This window comes from Haliotis asinina, chromosome 8, assembly GCF_037392515.1.
Source record: "Haliotis asinina isolate JCU_RB_2024 chromosome 8, JCU_Hal_asi_v2, whole genome shotgun sequence".
Classification (NCBI taxonomy): domain Eukaryota; kingdom Metazoa; phylum Mollusca; class Gastropoda; order Lepetellida; family Haliotidae; genus Haliotis; species Haliotis asinina.
Window position 1 is genome coordinate 12,375,938 of NC_090287.1, and position 18,948 is coordinate 12,394,885.

Consider the following 18,948-nt stretch of genomic DNA (forward strand, 5'->3'; position numbering starts at 1 on the left):
AATATTCCATTCATCTGATGGTAAATAATCCTGCTCTATGTCTTGTGTCTTTCAACAGTGTAATATGCGAAAATGTGACACATCGTTTAGGAAATTGTCACACTGGTTTACATGTATATATAATCTCACTGGTCACCCAGGACAGCACACCTGGCAACTAACTGTAGCATATCCGCCATTAGTTAGCCAATAACGAGCAACACTCAATCAATCAAGGCAGTGGCGCTTAATTCTTTGTAGGAAAGATGTTGTTTTAACACTCGTACTTTACGACAGGGTGTATTCAGTATTGATTACGTAAATCTACACTCATAAACACTGCCTCTATGACAAATCCGCTATGGAAGTAATAAATCAATCATTGTGTTATCGGTTAATCCTTTGATCGATGTTTGTTTTCGTAACTCAGCTGATAAACCCTCTTGCATCACTTACACGCACATATTACATAACATGCAATACATTTGCCACTACAGACCTTAATTTATGATGTTGAGTATTTACTCCAGACAGGAGAAATGCCAAATGGGAACCTATGTCGAGTAATGAGCTTAATGAAGTCACCCAGAGAAATTATATATATATTAGATCCATTAGGTAAATACGTTAGACCCTTCAAAAGCACAGTCCCTTCCCCCACCACACCCCATCCCCACTCTCCAAACATAAGGCATCAATTGGTTACAGTCCTGATTTGTAACTGTTGAAGCAGCTGTGCATTTTCAGCTTCGAGTTGTAAAGCCTAAATCTGTTCGCAAGACACCAAATCCTCGATTAAGTTTTCAGGCTGGGTTCACTACTGTCGCGCGTGTAACGGTGGCGGAGTTGTCTCCCTTAACAAACATGTCTGCTTCCACGACCCGGCGTGACTTTGACACTACATTCATAACAAGACGCACGAATATCGGCATTTTGTAAAATGATGATGACAATGTCCATTGTATCTGGAAAGTCTTATTTATTTATATAAGGAATAGTTCGCGAGTGCAAAGTATAAGGTTACTCAGTAGTTGTCAATTCTATGCCTCTGTTTAGTTTGTTGAGTGCCTAACCTTGTGGATCTCAGAGTAACTTCACCAGTAAGTTAGTAATATTTACGCAGATAGTCGTGAAGAGGAACCTAGAAACAATATCTGCGGAGGATAAGATCAAACATTTCCATAAAAATCATAAAAATCAGGATTAGTGGAAATACAGTCACGACAAGTTACTTTCTTACGGTCACTGTGGCAAGTTATATAATTTTTTTTTTAATCTCTGTAAAAAACTGAAGCCCTGCTCTTCTTCTCTTATTGAAAAATTGCTTGTTTGGCTTGTTATCAGCAGTAACTGGCATCTGTTCATCACAGGCCAATTTCAGTAAGGGTTATTGTTCTGATATGAATGCGTTTGAGATTTTTTCAAGGTATATTTCATATGCATCATGCAGCCAGCTTGGGAGTGCAGACATGCAAATGCAGAATCTAGATATGGATGACACAGGCCATCTGAACAAATGAGTAGACAGAAGTGAAAACAGTGTCAAGAATGAATTCATGTTGCTCATTTTGCCTCAACAGATATCTTGTATGAAGACAATCAACAGATGACTCCACAGTTCCTGCAGCGACAGACAGTAAACCATGCCTCTAGCAGATATCATTGCCTCACTGAAAGACAACCCCTACTTTGGAGCTGGGTTTGGTCTGTTTGGTCTAGGGGCAGCAGCAGCGCTTTCAAGGAAGTCTCTTCAAGTCGGTATGGTCATGTTTCGTAGACACTGTATGATCACACTTGAGGTATCAAGTAGAGACAAGAGCTACTTTTGGCTGTTGCAGTGGATCTCCACCCATGCTACACGTACCCAGCATCTCAGTGTTCAAACAACCTTCAACCAAACAGAGACTGGCAAGGTCAGCACGCAGTTTGACTTTGTACCAAGTCCAGGCAGCCATTTTTTTCGTTATGGCAATAACTGGATCAGAGTTGAAAGAAATCGAGAGAAGCAGATGTTAGATCTGCAAACAGGAGTTCCCTTTGAAACTGTCACTTTGACATCAGTTGGCAGGAACAGAGAAATGTTCTTTGATATCTTAGACCAGGCCAGAAAACTGGCCCTGCAGAAACAGGAAGGGAAGACAGTGATGTATACTGCCATGGGGGCTGAATGGAGGCCTTTCGGCTACCCTCGGAGAAAGAGGCCAATGTCATCTGTTGTGCTGGATAGAGGGATATCAGAGAAGATATTGGATGACATTAGAGAGTTTACTGAAAAACCGGAGTGGTATATCGAAAGAGGCATTCCATATCGACGTGGGTATCTGTTGTATGGCCCTCCAGGATGTGGGAAAAGCAGCTATATTGTGGCTTTAGCAGGTGGGTAACACCCTCAGTCATTCAGGAACATCCGGAATTATCCACCAGTCTCTGTTCTCTTATAATTCATATTGGTGGTGTAACGGTACATCAATACAATATTGAATCCCACTGTAAGTACCTATGATACACTACATCGATTTACAACATCAGTATTGCGCACATCTGATGCATGATATTACAAGTCTCTTTGGTGTTAAACCTTGAATATGAGATTTTGAATGATACTCAAAATTGTTGAACAACCATTTCCCAGTTAGCTATGATCATCATACATTCCTCATCAGTACCATCTTTTTAACCCACCCATCTCTCTCTCTCTCACTCACTCACTCACTCACTCACTCACGGGGACTTGTATGTATCAGAAGACATTTTTTCTTCTCATGAACTCTAATGTTAGGATATGTGTTTGTCCATGTACTAACAGCTATTCTGGAGGGAAGACCTAAGTGTATTGTAATTTCAGCCTCTGTATTTCACCTCTGTATTGTATTGAACACACTCATGTTACAGGTGCACTAGATTACAGTATCTGTGTGTTGAACCTGTCAGAGCGGGGATTGTCAGATGACCGCCTGAATCACCTCCTCACCGTTGCCCCAGAACAGAGCATCATCCTCCTGGAAGATGTAGACGCAGCCTTCCTCAGTCGAGACCTGGCCAAGGAAAGTAGGTCACCTGTCAATCATATGGAGAATCTGTAATTGGCACATGACAAATATATTCTCCTACATAACACCGTTACACTCAATAAGAACAAAACACATCCATGGTCAACATTGGGACACGCTAGTTATTATGCATGGCCGAGTTTATTTTCATGTCACAATCTGTTCATAATCGCACTGACAATTCATTCACCCAAACAAGGTATTACACGTGTTTATCATAACCTAACAGTCCATTGCTGAAGCCTGACACGTAAAACCTCCATGAAGAAAACTCTGAAACTGTGTTCCTTCAGCGTATGCAACAACAACCTGTACTGGATTGTCTGTGTTCACCTTAGATAGACCCGTGAAGGTCCTGGGTTAGAATAGGCCTTCAGCAACCCATGCTTGCCATAAAAGGCGACTATGCTTGTCGTAAGAGGCGACTAGCATTCATCGGTTCCCCATTGTGCAGATCGATGCTCATGTTGTTGGTCACTGGATTGTCAGGTCCAGACGCAATTATTTACAGACCGCCACCATATAGCTTGAATATTGCTGAGTGGGGCATAAACACTCACTCACTCACACACTCACACACTCACTCACTCACTCACTCACTCACTCACTCACTCACTCACTCACTCACTCACTGACCCACTCTAGATATATGGTACTTTACATGTGTAGGACTACACCTTACCTAACAATTTATTATGATAATGTCATTCAAACAGAGCAATATGCTATTATCAACAATAGTAATGAGTAAATAAGTTTTGTGTAATATATAATCCTCTCTGACATAGCTTTATAATGGCTCTTCAACAGCCACAAAACAATTTTCATAGTAACTGTATAATAATGGCTCTTCAACCTCCAAGGCATATGCAGTTAGTGATGAATATATCACTCTGTATGAATATATCTCATCTCAAATATTACAATGGCTCTTCAGCCAGCTACGTATTTAGACCATCACACATGCTAATGCATGAATAGCATGACGGCTCTTCAGCCAAACATATATATGCATTACAATGGCTCTTAAGCCTACCACATACACATATATATTGTGATTAATTTATGTCAATACATAAATGAAAGTATTATCATGGCTTTTCGGCTCAACAATTGTATACTATGTGCAAATTCGCTTTATTTCAATATACAGACTTGTAAGTATTAATAATGATAATAATAATAATAACTAGGTATTTCTATAGTGCTAGTATCCAGTTTAGGAACTGCTCAGAAGCACTTTTGGAGCCACCTCAAAGATTAACAATATGTTTCGTCGAAAAGGTGGGTTTTCCAACTTCGACTGAAAAGTAGCTCGTTCTGTGGTGGCTCTGATCTCCTGTGGAAGGCTGTTCCAGACAACAGGGGCAGCTGTGGAGAAGCTGTGGTCGCCAAAACGTGTTTTGCTGGGTTTTGGAACACTGAAAAGATTTTGTCCTCTTGACCTGAGAGCCCTGGGTGGCTCATACTCATTTATCAGGTCTTGTATATATAGGGTGGTGCCAGTCCGTGTGTCACCTTGAACACGGGTGTGAGGATCTTGTACTTGATTCTCTCTGCAATCTTGAGCCAGTGTAAGTTCTTTAAAACTGGACTAATGTGCTGATCCTTTCTTGTCTTGGTCACCAGTCTGGTAGCTGCATTTTGGCATCGCTGAAGCTGGTTGATAAGGCACTTCGGGATACCGTACAGGAATGCATTGCAGTAGTCCAGGTGGGACAACACACAGGACTGGACTAGAGTGGCAGCAGTCTCTACATTCAGGTATCTTCTTACTTGGCTGATGTTTCTGATGTTATAGAATGCTGTTTTACAGACTTTTGAAACTTGAGATTCTGCACTCAGATATGAGTCAAAGATAAAACCAAGGTTGCGCACTTTGTCACTTGGAGGAATGAGACGTTGTCCAATCATGAGGTCTGGATGGGTTAACATGCTTCTGATAGACTTTGAACACATGACGACAAGTTCAGTCTTCTCACTGTTCAACTTGAGAAAGTTTGTGGTCATCCACCTCTGGATATCTTCCACGCATAGCTTCATGCGAGTGAAAGCATTCTTGACTGATAGACTCTGTGACGGTTTAAATGCCAGATAAAGCTGTGTCATGACAGTGGAATGATAGATTATGCATTTGTGCAATGTCACAAAGAGGGGTAGTGTAAATTGTAAAAAGAATCGGTCCCAGCACAGAGCCTTGAGGGACGCCATATGTAAGAGGAACTTTGCTAAAGATACTATCCCTGATTTTCCCTGACTGGAATCTTCCAGAGAGATAGGATACCATCCAGTCAAAGGCACTGTCCTTAATGCCGAATCTATGCTGGAGAGTGTTCATAAGAATAAACTGGTCAATGGTATCAAACACTGCGGTAAGGTCGAGAAGTACCAGGATGGCAGCCCCATCTGATTACAGTGATTGCAGTATGTCGGAGAAGTGCTGTTTCTGTACTATGGCAACATCGATATGCTGACTGTAGAACCTCTGCATACGTGTTTCTCATGATATGTTCAGTTAGCCTGGCTGCAACAATTATCTCAAGGACCTTTGAAACAAAGGATAAATTTGAGACTTGTCTATAATTTTTGAACACATCAGAATCAAGGTGAGGCTTCTTGATTATTGGTGTGGTCAAAGCAAACTTCATTGCCCGCGGAACAGTGGACTGTTGGAGCGATTCATTGACCAGTGAGCATGATTTTGTAGGACTCTTCATGATTACCTATCTGACTTCATTGTCAGTGGTAATGTGAAAGTTCGACATGTCTTCGAGTGCCTGGACATTGTCAATGATGGGGTTGTTTTGGGAGACTAATGCAGCTGATAGTTCAAGATTTTCATGTATACTGCTGATCTTGTCTGAGAAGAATTCAGAGAAAGAAGTTGCCAGGTTCCCATCTGTGTATTCTCCGGGAGGGATGCAGCCATCTTACATGTATCATCAGGGTAACCAACACCTGCAACATAGGAACATAGTTTCATTATGAATTGCAAACATACTGAGGAAAAGAAAAAAAAATATAATGAGGAAAATGTTTGTAAGGTCTTGTTATGGTGTGAGAGACAAGCTTGGATTCACCACTGAATGAAGTGAATGTTTTCTTCACTGGTTCACTTCTGGGCATCAGGTTCCAGATTGCTTTTGCACATCAGTTGAGGGTGGCAATGATGGCTTATTTTGTCAGGGTGTGATGGCAGGAGTTGTAATAGATGTAATGGACTGTGTGTGTAGGTTTCCAGTATACAGATGTTCTCAGCCTTTTTTCAGTATTGCAGAAGGCTGATTCTTTGAACAATGTCATGAAGATTTCAGTGATGAGTGAAAATAAAGGGGATCCCGTCAACAGACTGTGTATTTCTTTGTAGATCCTGCTGCAGAAGGTGCAGTAGGATCTGCCAAAACAGCTGGAGGTCAGGTTGATGATACTGTAAGTTGAATTCTTTATTTTTTTTATGTGGTATGAACTATCATTGTTGTCTCCCTTAGATCCTGCTGCCTTCCAGGGTATGGGGCGGCTCACCTTTAGTGGTCTTCTGAATGCACTGGATGGAGTGGCATCTGCCGAAGCTCGTATCATCTTCATGACAACTAACTACATAGACAGGTTGTGTATGCTATCAACCAATGGTTTATCTGCACCAGATTATTGGCCACTCTCATTACAGATATTGCTGATGAGGATGTAAATCAACACTGGTTCCTTCTTTAAGTGAGTGAGTGTGTTTAGTTTTACGCCACACTCAGCAATGTTCCAGCTATATGGTGGCAGTCTGTAAATAATTGAATCTGGACTAGACAATCCAGTGATCAACATGATCATCGATCTGCGCAAATGGGAACCGATGACATGTGTCAACGAAGTCAGCGACCACCTGACCACCCAATCCTGTTAGTCGCCTCTTTCGACAGGCATAGTAGCCTTTTATGGCAATCATGGGTTGCTGAATGCCTGTTCTACCCTGGGACCTTCACTGGTCTCCTTTTTTAAGGTGTGTCCCTTCGTGGTCTATGGAAAATGAAGAATACTTTATTTTGAAGATGTATGCTTGTTACATTCTAAAACTCATTCATAAGAACACTTAAGTCTTACAGATATGTCCTTTTTGTGTTGTATTTCATATTTACTTCCCATGTGTATATGATAGTTGGTCTATCTGGTCCACTGCAGCATTGAAAATCTATCAAACAAACTTGTCTTTGTCTAGTGGAAATCCCCACTGTCTTTCTAGACTTGATCCAGCTCTGATCCGCCCTGGACGTGTTGACCTGAAGGAGAGGATTGGCTACGCCAGTGAGCACCAGCTTCGGCAGATGTTCAGCAGGTTCTACCCTGATCAGCCAGAATCTTCATCTCAGGAGTTTGCCCAGCGAGTTCTGGCAGACGGTCGACCAGTGAGTGTGGCACAGATACAAGGCTACTTCATGATGCATAAGGCAGAACCAGATCGGGTTCTACGCCAGACCGAGGAACTATGGACTATATGATCAGCATGTATATTCAACAATAAACTCAACCACACAGTGGTATTGTGCCGTATTGTGTATCATGATTTACACACACACCAACAACTTTCTTGGAAACAAATCATTTTTGAGTCTAGTAAGGTGTTTATGTTGATGAAAATGGGAGATGCTACTGCTGCTGCTGCTGCTGCTGCTGCTGCTGCTGCTGATGATGATGATAGTGTTATGCTAGTCTGTGTGCATGTGTAAATACAATAATGTACACCTGGAAAAAGGTTGAACACCTCTCTCATGTATCTTAACTTAGTAAATACTACCCAAATAAGATTATGGACACCTATTTGTTCCATGTTACTATAGTTCATCTGTATACAGAGTGGGTATAGTAATAGCAGAGATTCAGGTGGTCATCATCGACTCATGACCATAGTAATACATTGGAAATCGAGTGGTCCTTAACAAATTTTGAGTAGTTTATCATATGGTGCAAGTGAAAAGAGAAAGATGTTGTAAAGGTAATACCTCATTCTCTTCTCACTGAGGTTACTTGTCATATCTTCCTACGAACCTGTGTTCATATATTTTGCAGTTCTCATAAAATCCCCTAGCAGCGAAAAATGGCAGCAGATTTATCTCCCTTTTTGCTATCCAATCAGAACACGTGTTACATTTGGCTAGATTCAACTTGTATAAATGCAAGCAATGTGGAGTTCTGTCTAGAAGAAACATTTGAGTATCATGCTCGGGAAGAGGTTCTAGTTTTCACGATGCATCCGGAAATTACCGAGATCTTGCGAACAATCACTTTTGAAACAAGGTAGCTGATTGCACTACTAAATCTGATTGCCTCCAATCACGAGTCTTGAACACTCGCACCATGAAAGGGTTGAATTAAAACAGAGGTTAAGGAAGATATGACAAGATAGGAAGATATGACAAGTAGCCACTGTGGGAAGAGAATGGTAATATCTAGGAATCAAGTGGTCCTTAAATTTTGAGTGGAGGTGAAAAGAGAAAGATGTAAAGGTAGTCAAATAACAATAACACAATGCCATCACAATCTATTTCAGTGACATTATTTGAAAATGAGTTTGTCAGTTTGTAAACAAAACAAGGTGTTTCACAAGAACATGAATGCGAGATACATGGTGTTTTGAATTATTAGTTATGTATGGAAATATATCCCTGAAATCTTTAGAGGTATAATCATTTCTTCATACCATTTATAATGTACATATGCGACTCAACATTGATAGAGAAAATTATTTTTTCCATTTCATTTAAATACAATGTAAGGTAGTTGTTTATTATAACAATCCACATTAGTAGTGAAACAGTATATATAGCAGTCCCTACTTTGACACATTTCTGGTGTCTTCCTGCTGTGATATTTGTGGATTATGGCTAAACTCACTGATTCATGACTTCATGAATAACAGTATACAACAGGGGTGTGTAAATATATCTTCCAGGTGTGTGTGCGATTGTACTGTTAAAGTATCATTTCTGAAGTAAAAAAGAAAACTCTAATTTCCTTCAGCTGGTTGTGCTTTGTTTGTGGAGTTACCAGCTCTTTGAAACAGATATTTCTCAGAATTTGAAGGATGATTTGGACAAATTTGTTGGTTGGTTGTTTTGTTGGTTAATGCTGCACTCAGCAATATTCAAAAGATAAGGGGACGGTCTGTAAATAATCACGTTTGTCCCCGACAGTCCAGTGATCAACATCATGGGCATCAATCTGCACAATTTGATAGGATGGCATGCATCAACCAAGTCAGCAAGTCAGCCCTCTCGATCCTGTTAGTCACCTCTTTAGACAAGCATGGATTGTTGAAGACAATTTTAACCCATATCTTCTGGTGTCAAGTCAGGATATAACTGGAATATTGCTAAAACAGGTAAAACCGTACCCACTCACCCACTCGCTCACTTGGATCCCAACATAATCCAGTTCAGTTGGGTTAAGATCAGTGTTTCTCAGAGGAGGGATTTTAGTCTGTTAGTACTTATGTTAATACATGTGTGTCTATAATGGTCTTCATCTACAGGATTGTTGTATTTACTGCTACGTTTGTGTTGCACCCATGGAAAGGGGTGACCGAAACAGCGAATCATCAACAGCTGTTTTAGTCCAGTCATCATGCTTTAATAATCAACAATGGCGATGGCGAAGGTATCTAAAGTCATTCTGTGACGTCATATTTTGTTATCCTTGCTGAAACAACTAGTTATGACTATAAGAGACACATAACCCAAGCATCTGTTCGTTTTTTACTAGATCGACCGGTTACCCCTTTTATGGGGTACCTGATATACCGGCAACATAATTTTAGCTTATTGTTACTGAAAATATGTATGTCAATTCTAAAGGGCTAACATTTGACAGCCCCCAGACTGGACTGAAAGGCTGCATATTAACAGGGATACTCTATAACACTCTCTATATAGGCTCCCTGATATTAACACCCAGTGTTAATAACGATACTAGATGTATGTATTGTATGTATTGTATGTATTGCACAGCGTGACCACATCATACCTGGAATGGATAGAGAATGGACATTGGCAGCAGAATGACAGTGGCTCTATCCTGTTCGTGTAATATAGGAAGACATAATATGTGAAATCAAGGCATTCAACTTGAGAGAAAACAGCTGAGGAACTGATCGTCAACCAGATTAGGATGTGGTTGATAGTGTATCATACTATTATGAGGTGGCGGTGACCTCCATCAAATAACAAGCAGAAACCTTGTCATACTATCACGAGGTGGCTGTGACCTCCGTCATATAACAAGCAGCAACCTTGTCATACTACCATGATGTGACGAGGACCTCCATTATATAACAAGCAGTAACCTTGTCATACTACCACGACGTGGCTGTGACCTCTGTCATATAACAAGCAGCAACCTTGTCATACTAGCATTAGATGGCTGCGACCTCCATTATATAACAAGCAGTAACCTTGTCATACTAGCGTTAGATGGCTGCGACCTCCGTCATATAACAAGCAGTAACCTTGTCATACTACCATGAGGTGGCGGTGACCTCTGTCATATAACAAGCAGTAACCTTGCCATACTACCACTAGGTGGCGGTGACCTCAGTCATATAACAAGCAGTAACCTTGTCTTACTACGACGAGGTGGCAGTGACCTCAGTCATACATCTGGGATATCTATTACCCGGGGCCTAGATTTTGGAAGCTCTCCTAGCGCTAAGATAGTCGTCAGTGCCACACATTAACATTAACTTCCAGTCTCTTAGCGCTAAGAGAGCTTCGAAATTCTAAGCCCTGGGCTTGTTTTGTTTCTTTAATTACCCGAGTTGAGGCCACGGTAATATTTATCTATTTTCTGAAATTGTAATGTTTGAATTAAAGGTATGACCTTACCTGCACTGATCAGAAAGGAACTGATAGCTCTACAGTTCCTCTCACCAATAAGCATGATAATTCAGGGGTCACACAGAAAGTGCTGAACAAAAGCTAGTGTATACATGTTTTAATATTATGGTTTTGTGTGGGACAGACTGCTCGCCTATGGTTATCGCAGAGACTATGAGGTGGGCGTGGTCTTCATTGTCACGCCTTTCTCCTCACAGGTTGAGGCCTCTGCTACCTCAAGGTCAACCTTGAAGCACTTCGTCTTGGAGAACATGCATCTGGAAGATAGGAGCTTATTGCTACTGGAAGATCATGGTGTATTTGTGAATCAGTAAGTAAAAGGGTCTTAGCAGATGTATTTACCCGTGGTTGAGTCTTGGTATGAATTGAGGCCTAAAACAACCCATGGTTATTGAAAGAAGCAGCTGAGTAGATCGTTACACAGACTAGACGACTTGGTTGGAAGCTGGTTTTGTATTCCAGATAGATGGTTACATGCTTGTGATGCTTCAGACACCATTATTCGCCTGCCACTGTCGTATACCTGCGGTATTACAAATAGCCATGTTGAACAAAATCGTGATCGTGAAAAACTGACTGGATCCTTTGAAGATATGTTCTTGTTTGTTCTTGCCACTGTCCTGTCGGTGATGTTAAGATCTGCCCTTTTAACTGATCTATTGTAGATGTTAAAAGCTCCTCATGTTATTGCCCTGTGAGTGATGTTAAAATCTGGCCTTATTGACCTGCCTGTGATATTTCCAATAGAGTTTTTAGACTGAGGTAACCGCTCATTGATCTACATGTTTCATACGTGAAATATAACCAGCAGGGTAGTATAGACAAGAAACAGGCACATCAGCAAGACATGTCTGCATGGGCGGTATGGGTCATTACACTCGAAGCCGGGTGCGATTCCCACATGGATAAATGTCACGTACGGTGTCCTACAACGTGGTATTGCTGGAATACATGTATTGCCATAAACGGTTTGGCACTCGCTCATTCAAAATAACGAAAGAGAAGACCAGATGCGGATATGGACAACTAATGGGTTTTCAGAGAAAGGTAAAATGACAGCAATTGTGTTGACCCTTACTGGCTGTTGTAGATGTTGCCATCAGTTCCACAGATGTTGGCTGTGACGACCGTTCCACAAGTGATCTGATGGATGTTGTTACAGAACACATCCTTGATGACAGCAAATGCTGGGTCTACGCCGGTGGGTTTAACAGATGCAGCGGCAGCAGTAGTCGGGGTGCCATCAATGGTTGACATATCAACAGTAGAGAGCATGCCACCAGTAGTTGGAGCGCCACCAGTAGTCGGAGCGTCACCAGTAGTCGGAGTGTCACCAGTAGTCGGAGCGCCACCAGTAGTCACAACGGCACCAGTAGTCGGAGCACCACCAGTAGTCCGCATGAAACCAGTAGGTGCAACCACTGGCAAAGGGCAGTCTCCTTTATTCAGCATGGACAGGGAGTGATCTTTGCACCTCGCGTGAGCAAAGACACAGCTGAAATGAACAAGAGAATTGAATGTATTTTGGGGCATATTGTGTCATCTGAAACGATGTGGGAACTCGACGTACATTCTGATCAAACAACGTTGGCAACAACATCGTTTGGTTTTGTATTCGTTTTGATGGTGTCGTCTTTAAAGTCGCAGTCAGCAATTTTCCAGCTATATGATGGCGGTCTGTAAATAATTGAGCCAGATTTTCGAAACTCTCTTAGCACTAAGATAATCTCAAGTTAATGTTAACTTATGGCACTCGCGACTATTTTTGCACTACAAGAGCTTCGAAAATCTAGACCCTGGACCAGACAACGCAGTAATTGAGATTTAAAGTCATCACTCCTTTAAACGAACCTTTGAATCGAATCTCGCGAGTCGCCTCTTACGACAAACTGAAGGTCAGTTCTAATCCGAATTCTAACGAATTACCTAGTTGTAGCGTGTCCTTCACGCCCAAAGTATTGTTTAACAAAATAGATGTTTTCCTATACGTCATGGAACAGTTCTTGACGTATCCGATTTAGACTATACTGGAAAGACCTATGGGATTCCAGAGCTCCGTCAATAAATATCGTATTATGTCTAGGAATATAGCTTTCCAATGGCCGCTTATTGGAGATCCGGCCCGGTGCGTTACGTTTGGGACTGTTTAATTTTATTTTTATTATTTTTTACAGATTAGAATGAAAATGCAGCAGAGAGGGTTCGGGTGATCCTGGCACAGTCAGGCTGGTCAAGCCCTGAGCTTATTATTATTATTTTGTATTTTATTTAATTTTATTTATTTATTTATTTATTTTTTTGATTAAGGGAATTTATTTATATTAAAGAAAAAAACACGTACCCAGGGTTATTAGATATCCGGCGCTTATTAGGGAAAATACGGTTGTACAAGTGTAACACCACCTCCACATATGGCACTACCAATAAAGGACAAATCTGCACTTACAAGTTATCATACTGCACCACGTCTGTCCCACACAGTCTCTCAGAGTGTCCATGCACCACGTGTGTGCTACAGTCAATAGTCAGGAGATGCTGACACAGACGATCATCATAATGCTGTGTTATCTCGTGGAATTCCTGGACAAGAGGGTCGTACTTGGATAAAGCATCTGCAAGAATAGGCGCAACCTGGTGATGGTGTAAGGTGAAATAGAGTTTAGGTTCGCTATATATTTATACAACATGTGTGCGTGCCTGTGAGCGAATGCACGCTTGTTCAAATCCGAACCTGTGCTGCTTTTATAGTGTCAGCCAAGATGCCATTCACAGTTGGACATCCAACTCAAAACAACATACTCTGTATATTGACCCAGTGCCGACCTACCCTTGTTTAGTCCGATTCAGGCTGAAGCGGGGCAACAACAATTTTCACCCGTTTTACACCTTTTGGCATGGGAATCGAACCAGTTTTTAATCCCAAAGTCCGACGTTCTGTCCCCCAGACCACAAAGCCGGTCTGGCTTCAAATTAGAGCCAGAGGTATATAACGTAGTCCAATTTTTCCTCGCATTGCCAAAAGCGGTGTTAAGCAGAAAGTGAAAACAAGTCAGTGGGCCTTGGCAACCATCCTGTGACAGCCTTGAACAATCCCATCTCATTTGTCACCACTTGCCAATTTACCCTCCATCAAGACACGTCCCCCTATCGAAGAACTTTATGCGCCAAAATATACTCAAAGCCATTACAAACACAACTTCAAAAACAAAGCTTCTTCCAACAAATTTCATAAAAAAATCATAACATTTGATAGGAACGATGCAACAATCATTTATGGGTAATTTCATGAATAAATTCATTTCAAATGGGTGAAATTGGAAGGTCCGAGATTGTTGAAACACTTGAGGGGTCAGTGTCGTGTATGTCCACTTTGAGCTCTGACACATACCTGAAGCCGCCTTGGCATGGACTGGCACAGATGTCGCACTACACGCTGTGGGATAGCTTGCCAATGATTCTGGAGTGCCTGGGTCAACCCTGCTAGTGGTCGTAGTGGCACAGCTTGGGTTCGAACCCGTCGTCCAAGTTTATCCCAAAGTTGCTCTACTGGGCTCATGTCAGGCGACATAGCGGGCCAATCCACAAGACGGACATTTTGATTGTTCAGAAAGTCCCTCGTTAACCATGAGGTCGGGCGTTGTAATGCTGAATAAACGAGCTACGTACGGACACCATTGACAGCAGTGGAAGCAACACTTGGCACAGGATGTTATCAACATAACGTTGAGCATTGAGGTTGCCTTGCACCTCCACTAACTGTGACCTGAAGTTGTCATTGATGCAGTCCCAAACCATGACGCTACCACCCCCGAAACGATCCGTTTCCTGCACACAGTTACGGGCGAAGCGTTCACGTCGACGTCGGTAGATACGCTGACGTCCATCAGCAACACTGAGGTTTAATCGGGATTCATCAGAGAAGATGACATTCCCCCACGGTGTGTTACCCAGATACCCCCGATTTGCGGCCCATCGTTGTCTGGCAAGTCGATGACGGTGCAACAGGATCTGGCCAATGTACGGTCGACGACAGTGTATTCCTTGTGCAGCCAGACGTCTTCGGACTGTTTGGGGACTGATCTGACGTTGCCCTGTCCCAATTGTTCCCCTTGCAGTGGCAGCGGCTGTCTGGAACCTGTTGCGCAAGTGCCGTAACCGGATGTGACGATCTTGAGCAGCGGTTGTCACAGGTGGCGCACCACGTCGGGTTCGGTCTGCAACTCTTCCAGTAGCGTTGTAACGTTGTCTCAGACGAGCAGTAGTGGATGGATGGACATGAAAGTGTCTGGCGACGACTGCCTGTGTAGCACCCTGATCCAGCATGCCATGGACTTTGTTCCTGTTCTCTTGTGTAAGGCGTGGCATTTTTCCAGAAGACTGAGGAATGTTCAAATTTGCAGCGGTATTTAAAGGGCCATTGTGCATGAATTGCACGTGCAAAAGGTGGTACATGAGTTTTCTCAATTTCCTGCAATAAGGCAATTGCTGCGTTTGCACCACTGAAGTTCATGTTGGGTTCAAAACCCAAACTCCACAAAAAAGGACCCAGCATAAGGGGTACCCGTGTGCCATTAGTAAAAGAAATCCACGGAAATCTTGACTAGAAATATTTCCCAAATTAGGCATAGCGTTTTTAATGGCTTTGAGTATACGTTCGAACGAGTTCAGTCAAAGAATCATTCACTGATAATTCGGATACGTAATTAAACATATACCCAACATACATCTCATTGTTTAACGTCACTTGCCTGAAAGTAACTTGTCCTGACTATTTTTCCACTTGTCCTGATTTTATGACACAATCATGATGACGTAATCATGAAAGAATAAATGAACATGGTATTTGATGTTAATATTTACTGGACTAGTTATCGAAAAGTGATAAATGACAAAGAAAGATAACTGTACTTTATTATCATTGCGAAATTTAATAGCTACATTTGGAGCAGAGATTAAATTAAATCCAAGTCTATTTGAAGTTTGATGCTATAAGTGGAACGTATCTAGCAGCGTATATGGACAAATAAAATACCATTATTTGATTGCCGGAATTGAAAACTGATATGTCCCCGGCGTCGGCCAATGGGATTTTTAATCAATGATTTATAATCATTTATCTATGTCAGCCATAGTATCTGCAGTATATATGGGGAGATATGTGTTAAACATTATGAGAAAGTTGTCCCCGAGTCTTTACTGTGCCCGTTTATGCCTAGTCGATACCCAGCCGGAGAAATAGCCATGAAAGATACAATAACACGGAATAGCTCCCGGAATAGCTCCCGGAATAGCACGGTTTGTTCACGAACCCCCCGCTTCTTTATGGCTCCACACTAAAATGGACATACTGGTTTCCCCCAAACGCTGTCCTATAACCGTGAACCTCTATCTCCCAACACTGGCACTTGGAGAAACCGTATTGTGCGATTTTGTCTATGACATCCATCTCGTTTACGACCACATTGAAAATAGCCTGTACCAAAATCAGCCCACTTACCACGACATTGAGATCACAGTGCAAGTGAACACATTTCTTTCTTTTTTTTTCTGTACATTCCTATAAAACTCGCATGAAATTGCCTCTTTGGTCTTTCACAAGTGCACGGAAACGTATGGAAAGAGTTTGCATTACAGAGTCTGGAATACTTACATTGACACAGAAGCAGAAACACGACTGACGACAACATCATGGACAGTTGGAAGGACTCTGTTCTGTTATCTTTGGTGTGAGTTCACTTCTGTTTAATATCTTTGATTAAGGGCGTGAATATTATTATCAGTGGCGAATATTTATAACCAGCGTAAACCGAATTGTGCCATAGTACAGTAAAAGTAGGACCCAGTAAAGGCATGGCTGAGTATCTATGGAGATTATCATGAGATCTCACTACAAGAAGGAATGTAGTGTCATGCACAAGATGAACATTACAACCACAGGCAAACAGTAGCGGAAATGGGGTTGCGCGGCATAGAGAATATGACAAGTCTACTTATATGCGAACGAACATAGGTTGGCAAATAAGATATCGACACGATCAAAAGTACACTCCCATTTATTCATTTGGTTGTGCTCTCAGATTCCCAAACCCATGTTTAATAATTTCTCACGTGAAATATGTTTTATGCAACATTTTAAGCGCCACTCGTGGTATTCAGATCGCCCCCATTACCCCTGCCAGCTCCCGGTTGAACGTAGTGACGGAACAAGAATAAGCAGAAATTAAAAAGAAATACCATATTGCTTAACTTTATCGTTAACCTGTTGGAGTTTATTTGTCTCATCTGTCGTCGCTATTGGCAGAAGTTTCGTAACATTTATTCTACATAAAACACTTCTGGCATAATGGGCGAATGAAGCAAGGGAGGTAACTGTAAGTATTCCATATGGAACAATACCCTCCTGTTCCTTCACTCCGTTGAACCGGAAGCTGAGTGGAGGAATTGAGGCGAAGAACGCTCTGATATACCACGAGTTGCGCTTAAAATGTTGAATAAAACATATTTAACGTGAGTAATGCTTCATCATGGGATTAGAAATGTGAGAGCACAACCCAGTGAAGACCTGGGTGTGTACTCTTGATGATGGCGATATTTCATTTTGACATGAAACATATTTTTCGAACTGAAGCGGGGAAACTACATTGCCAACCTTTGCTCGCTTAGCTAGCAAATACGTCGACTTGTCATTTTCTCTACGTTGCGCAACCCATTTGCGCTACAGTTTGCCTGTGTTACAGCCAAATGACCTGTAATGAGTGAGTGACCCCGCCACGCGATCCTTCAGTCAGATGATCAAATGTGTGAGTGACCCCGCTTTGATAAAGAAATAATCCATAGAATCCACAAGATGACGATCCGTCGTACAACAAGCGATGATATTATAGGGTGGCTTAGTCATCCTCAGAACCACGAGCAATATCCTTGTCATGCCATGATGAGGCGGTTGTGACCCCGATCTCGCCTTTGAGTACATTCCGAGGTACACTCGGGCTCCCCATCTCGGTGCCCTTGGTTTGGTACCTCCTCATCTCTTGTTGCAGACCAGGAGAGTGTCTGGGTTCTCAGGAAAGTTATTGGTGAGCTCGACTTGGCTGTGCTTCCTGGCAGAAGTCCCATTCGCTGTCTTGCCTGCGTGTAGAGGGACATGTGCCTTGAGTGTGCCAGGATCACCCAAACCCTCTTTGCTGCATTTTTTAATCATAATGTGTTAAAATCTGTTAAAAAATGATATGCAAATCGGTATTGAGCATTGTACGGTGAGGGAACTAAAGTACTCTAAGTTGTTTTACGAAAAGAGTCACAGATGCTTCTGAGTGTATGCTTATCTAAAGAGATGGGCTTTTTACACCCTTTTGAAAAATGTCAGAAGGTTATAGTTTCTCAGGGAAGATGGCAGGTAGTTCCAAATGATGCTGCAATCTTGTTGGAGCGTCTGTCACCATGCTTTACAGTCCGGCACAGTTATCAGTGTTATCAGGGAGGCATATGGTCGATTCCAACGAAAAGTGTACACAACATGTTTGGGTCCACATCAGTTTAGCATTACTATCGTCATTTACTTTGGGGTGCCCATCACATCGGCTCAAGTGAGACAACACGGGTCATGTATAACTCGACAATTTTTATTATAATTAGGCATCAGGGAGACCAAAAAACACCAGGCCATTATTTTTCATTTAGACTTATATATTACAAATGTTTATGTGTTAAAGACCCTTGAAGATCCGGGGTCGAATAGGCCTTCAGCAACCCATGCTTACCATAAAAGACGACTATGCTTGTCGTAAGAGACAACTAACGGGATCGGGTGGTCAGGCTTGCTGACTTGGTTGACTCGTGTCATTGGTTCTCACTTTCGCAGATCGATGTTGATGTTGTTGATCACTGGATTGTCAGGTCCAGACGCGATTATTTAGAGGCGACCGCCATATAGCTGAAATACTGCCGAGTGTGGAGTAAATTAAACTGTAATTGGTTTCTGCAATATTGCATTCATTAAGACTTTATTGTACTACTGTTTTGCCACATGACATTTGTGCAAA

General features: G+C 41.9%; 2 protein-coding genes across 4 annotated transcripts; one reads left to right on the forward strand and one right to left on the reverse strand.

Annotated features, from left to right (window-relative positions):
* The first annotated feature begins 772 nt into the window (after window positions 1–772).
* LOC137293903 (mitochondrial chaperone BCS1-like) lies at window positions 773–7,568 on the forward strand. 2 transcript variants are annotated; one of them, XM_067824713.1, is made up of 5 exons: window positions 773–1,079; window positions 1,560–2,355; window positions 2,872–3,027; window positions 6,518–6,635; window positions 7,261–7,568. In XM_067824713.1, exons 2-5 carry the CDS (start codon window positions 1,623–1,625, stop codon window positions 7,514–7,516), a joined length of 1,263 nt encoding a protein of 420 aa, XP_067680814.1. In that variant the 5' UTR covers window positions 773–1,079; window positions 1,560–1,622; the 3' UTR covers window positions 7,517–7,568. The 2 variants fall into 2 exon arrangements, with proteins under 2 accessions (XP_067680814.1, XP_067680815.1); XM_067824714.1 differs by having other exon boundaries at window positions 828–1,229.
* Window positions 7,569–10,990: 3,422 nt separating this feature from the next.
* On the reverse strand, window positions 10,991–16,609 carry LOC137294415 (uncharacterized). 2 transcript variants are annotated; one of them, XM_067825423.1, is made up of 5 exons: window positions 16,557–16,593; window positions 13,353–13,518; window positions 12,294–12,401; window positions 11,985–12,149; window positions 11,058–11,163 (listed from the first exon to the last, which is right to left on the reverse strand). In XM_067825423.1, the coding sequence occupies exons 1-5, from the start codon at window positions 16,591–16,593 to the stop codon at window positions 11,058–11,060; spliced, it is 582 nt and encodes a 193-aa protein (XP_067681524.1). The 2 variants fall into 2 exon arrangements, with proteins under 2 accessions (XP_067681523.1, XP_067681524.1); XM_067825422.1 differs by having other exon boundaries at window positions 10,991–11,163; window positions 11,985–12,401; window positions 16,557–16,609.
* Window positions 16,610–18,948: the final 2,339 nt, after the last annotated feature.

Excerpts from the sequence above, each read along its gene's own strand:
- LOC137294415 (XM_067825422.1), bottom strand. The coding sequence starts at position 16,596 with ATGATGTTGTCGTCAGTCGTGTTTCTGCTTCTGTGTCAAT. Across the intron at positions 13,519-16,556 it reads GTTTCTGCTTCTGTGTCAAT|ATGCTTTATCCAAGTACGAC; the intron begins GTAAGTATTCCA and ends CTATTCTTGCAG. Across the intron at positions 11,164-11,984 it reads GGCAACATCTACAACAGCCA|ATGCATGTTCTCCAAGACGA; the intron begins GTAAGGGTCAAC and ends CCTATCTTCCAG.
- LOC137293903 (XM_067824713.1), top strand. The coding sequence starts at position 1,623 with ATGCCTCTAGCAGATATCATTGCCTCACTGAAAGACAACCCCTACTTT. Across the intron at positions 2,356-2,871 it reads CTATATTGTGGCTTTAGCAG|GTGCACTAGATTACAGTATC; the intron begins GTGGGTAACACC and ends CTCATGTTACAG. Across the intron at positions 3,028-6,517 it reads TCGAGACCTGGCCAAGGAAA|ATCCTGCTGCCTTCCAGGGT; the intron begins GTAGGTCACCTG and ends TGTCTCCCTTAG.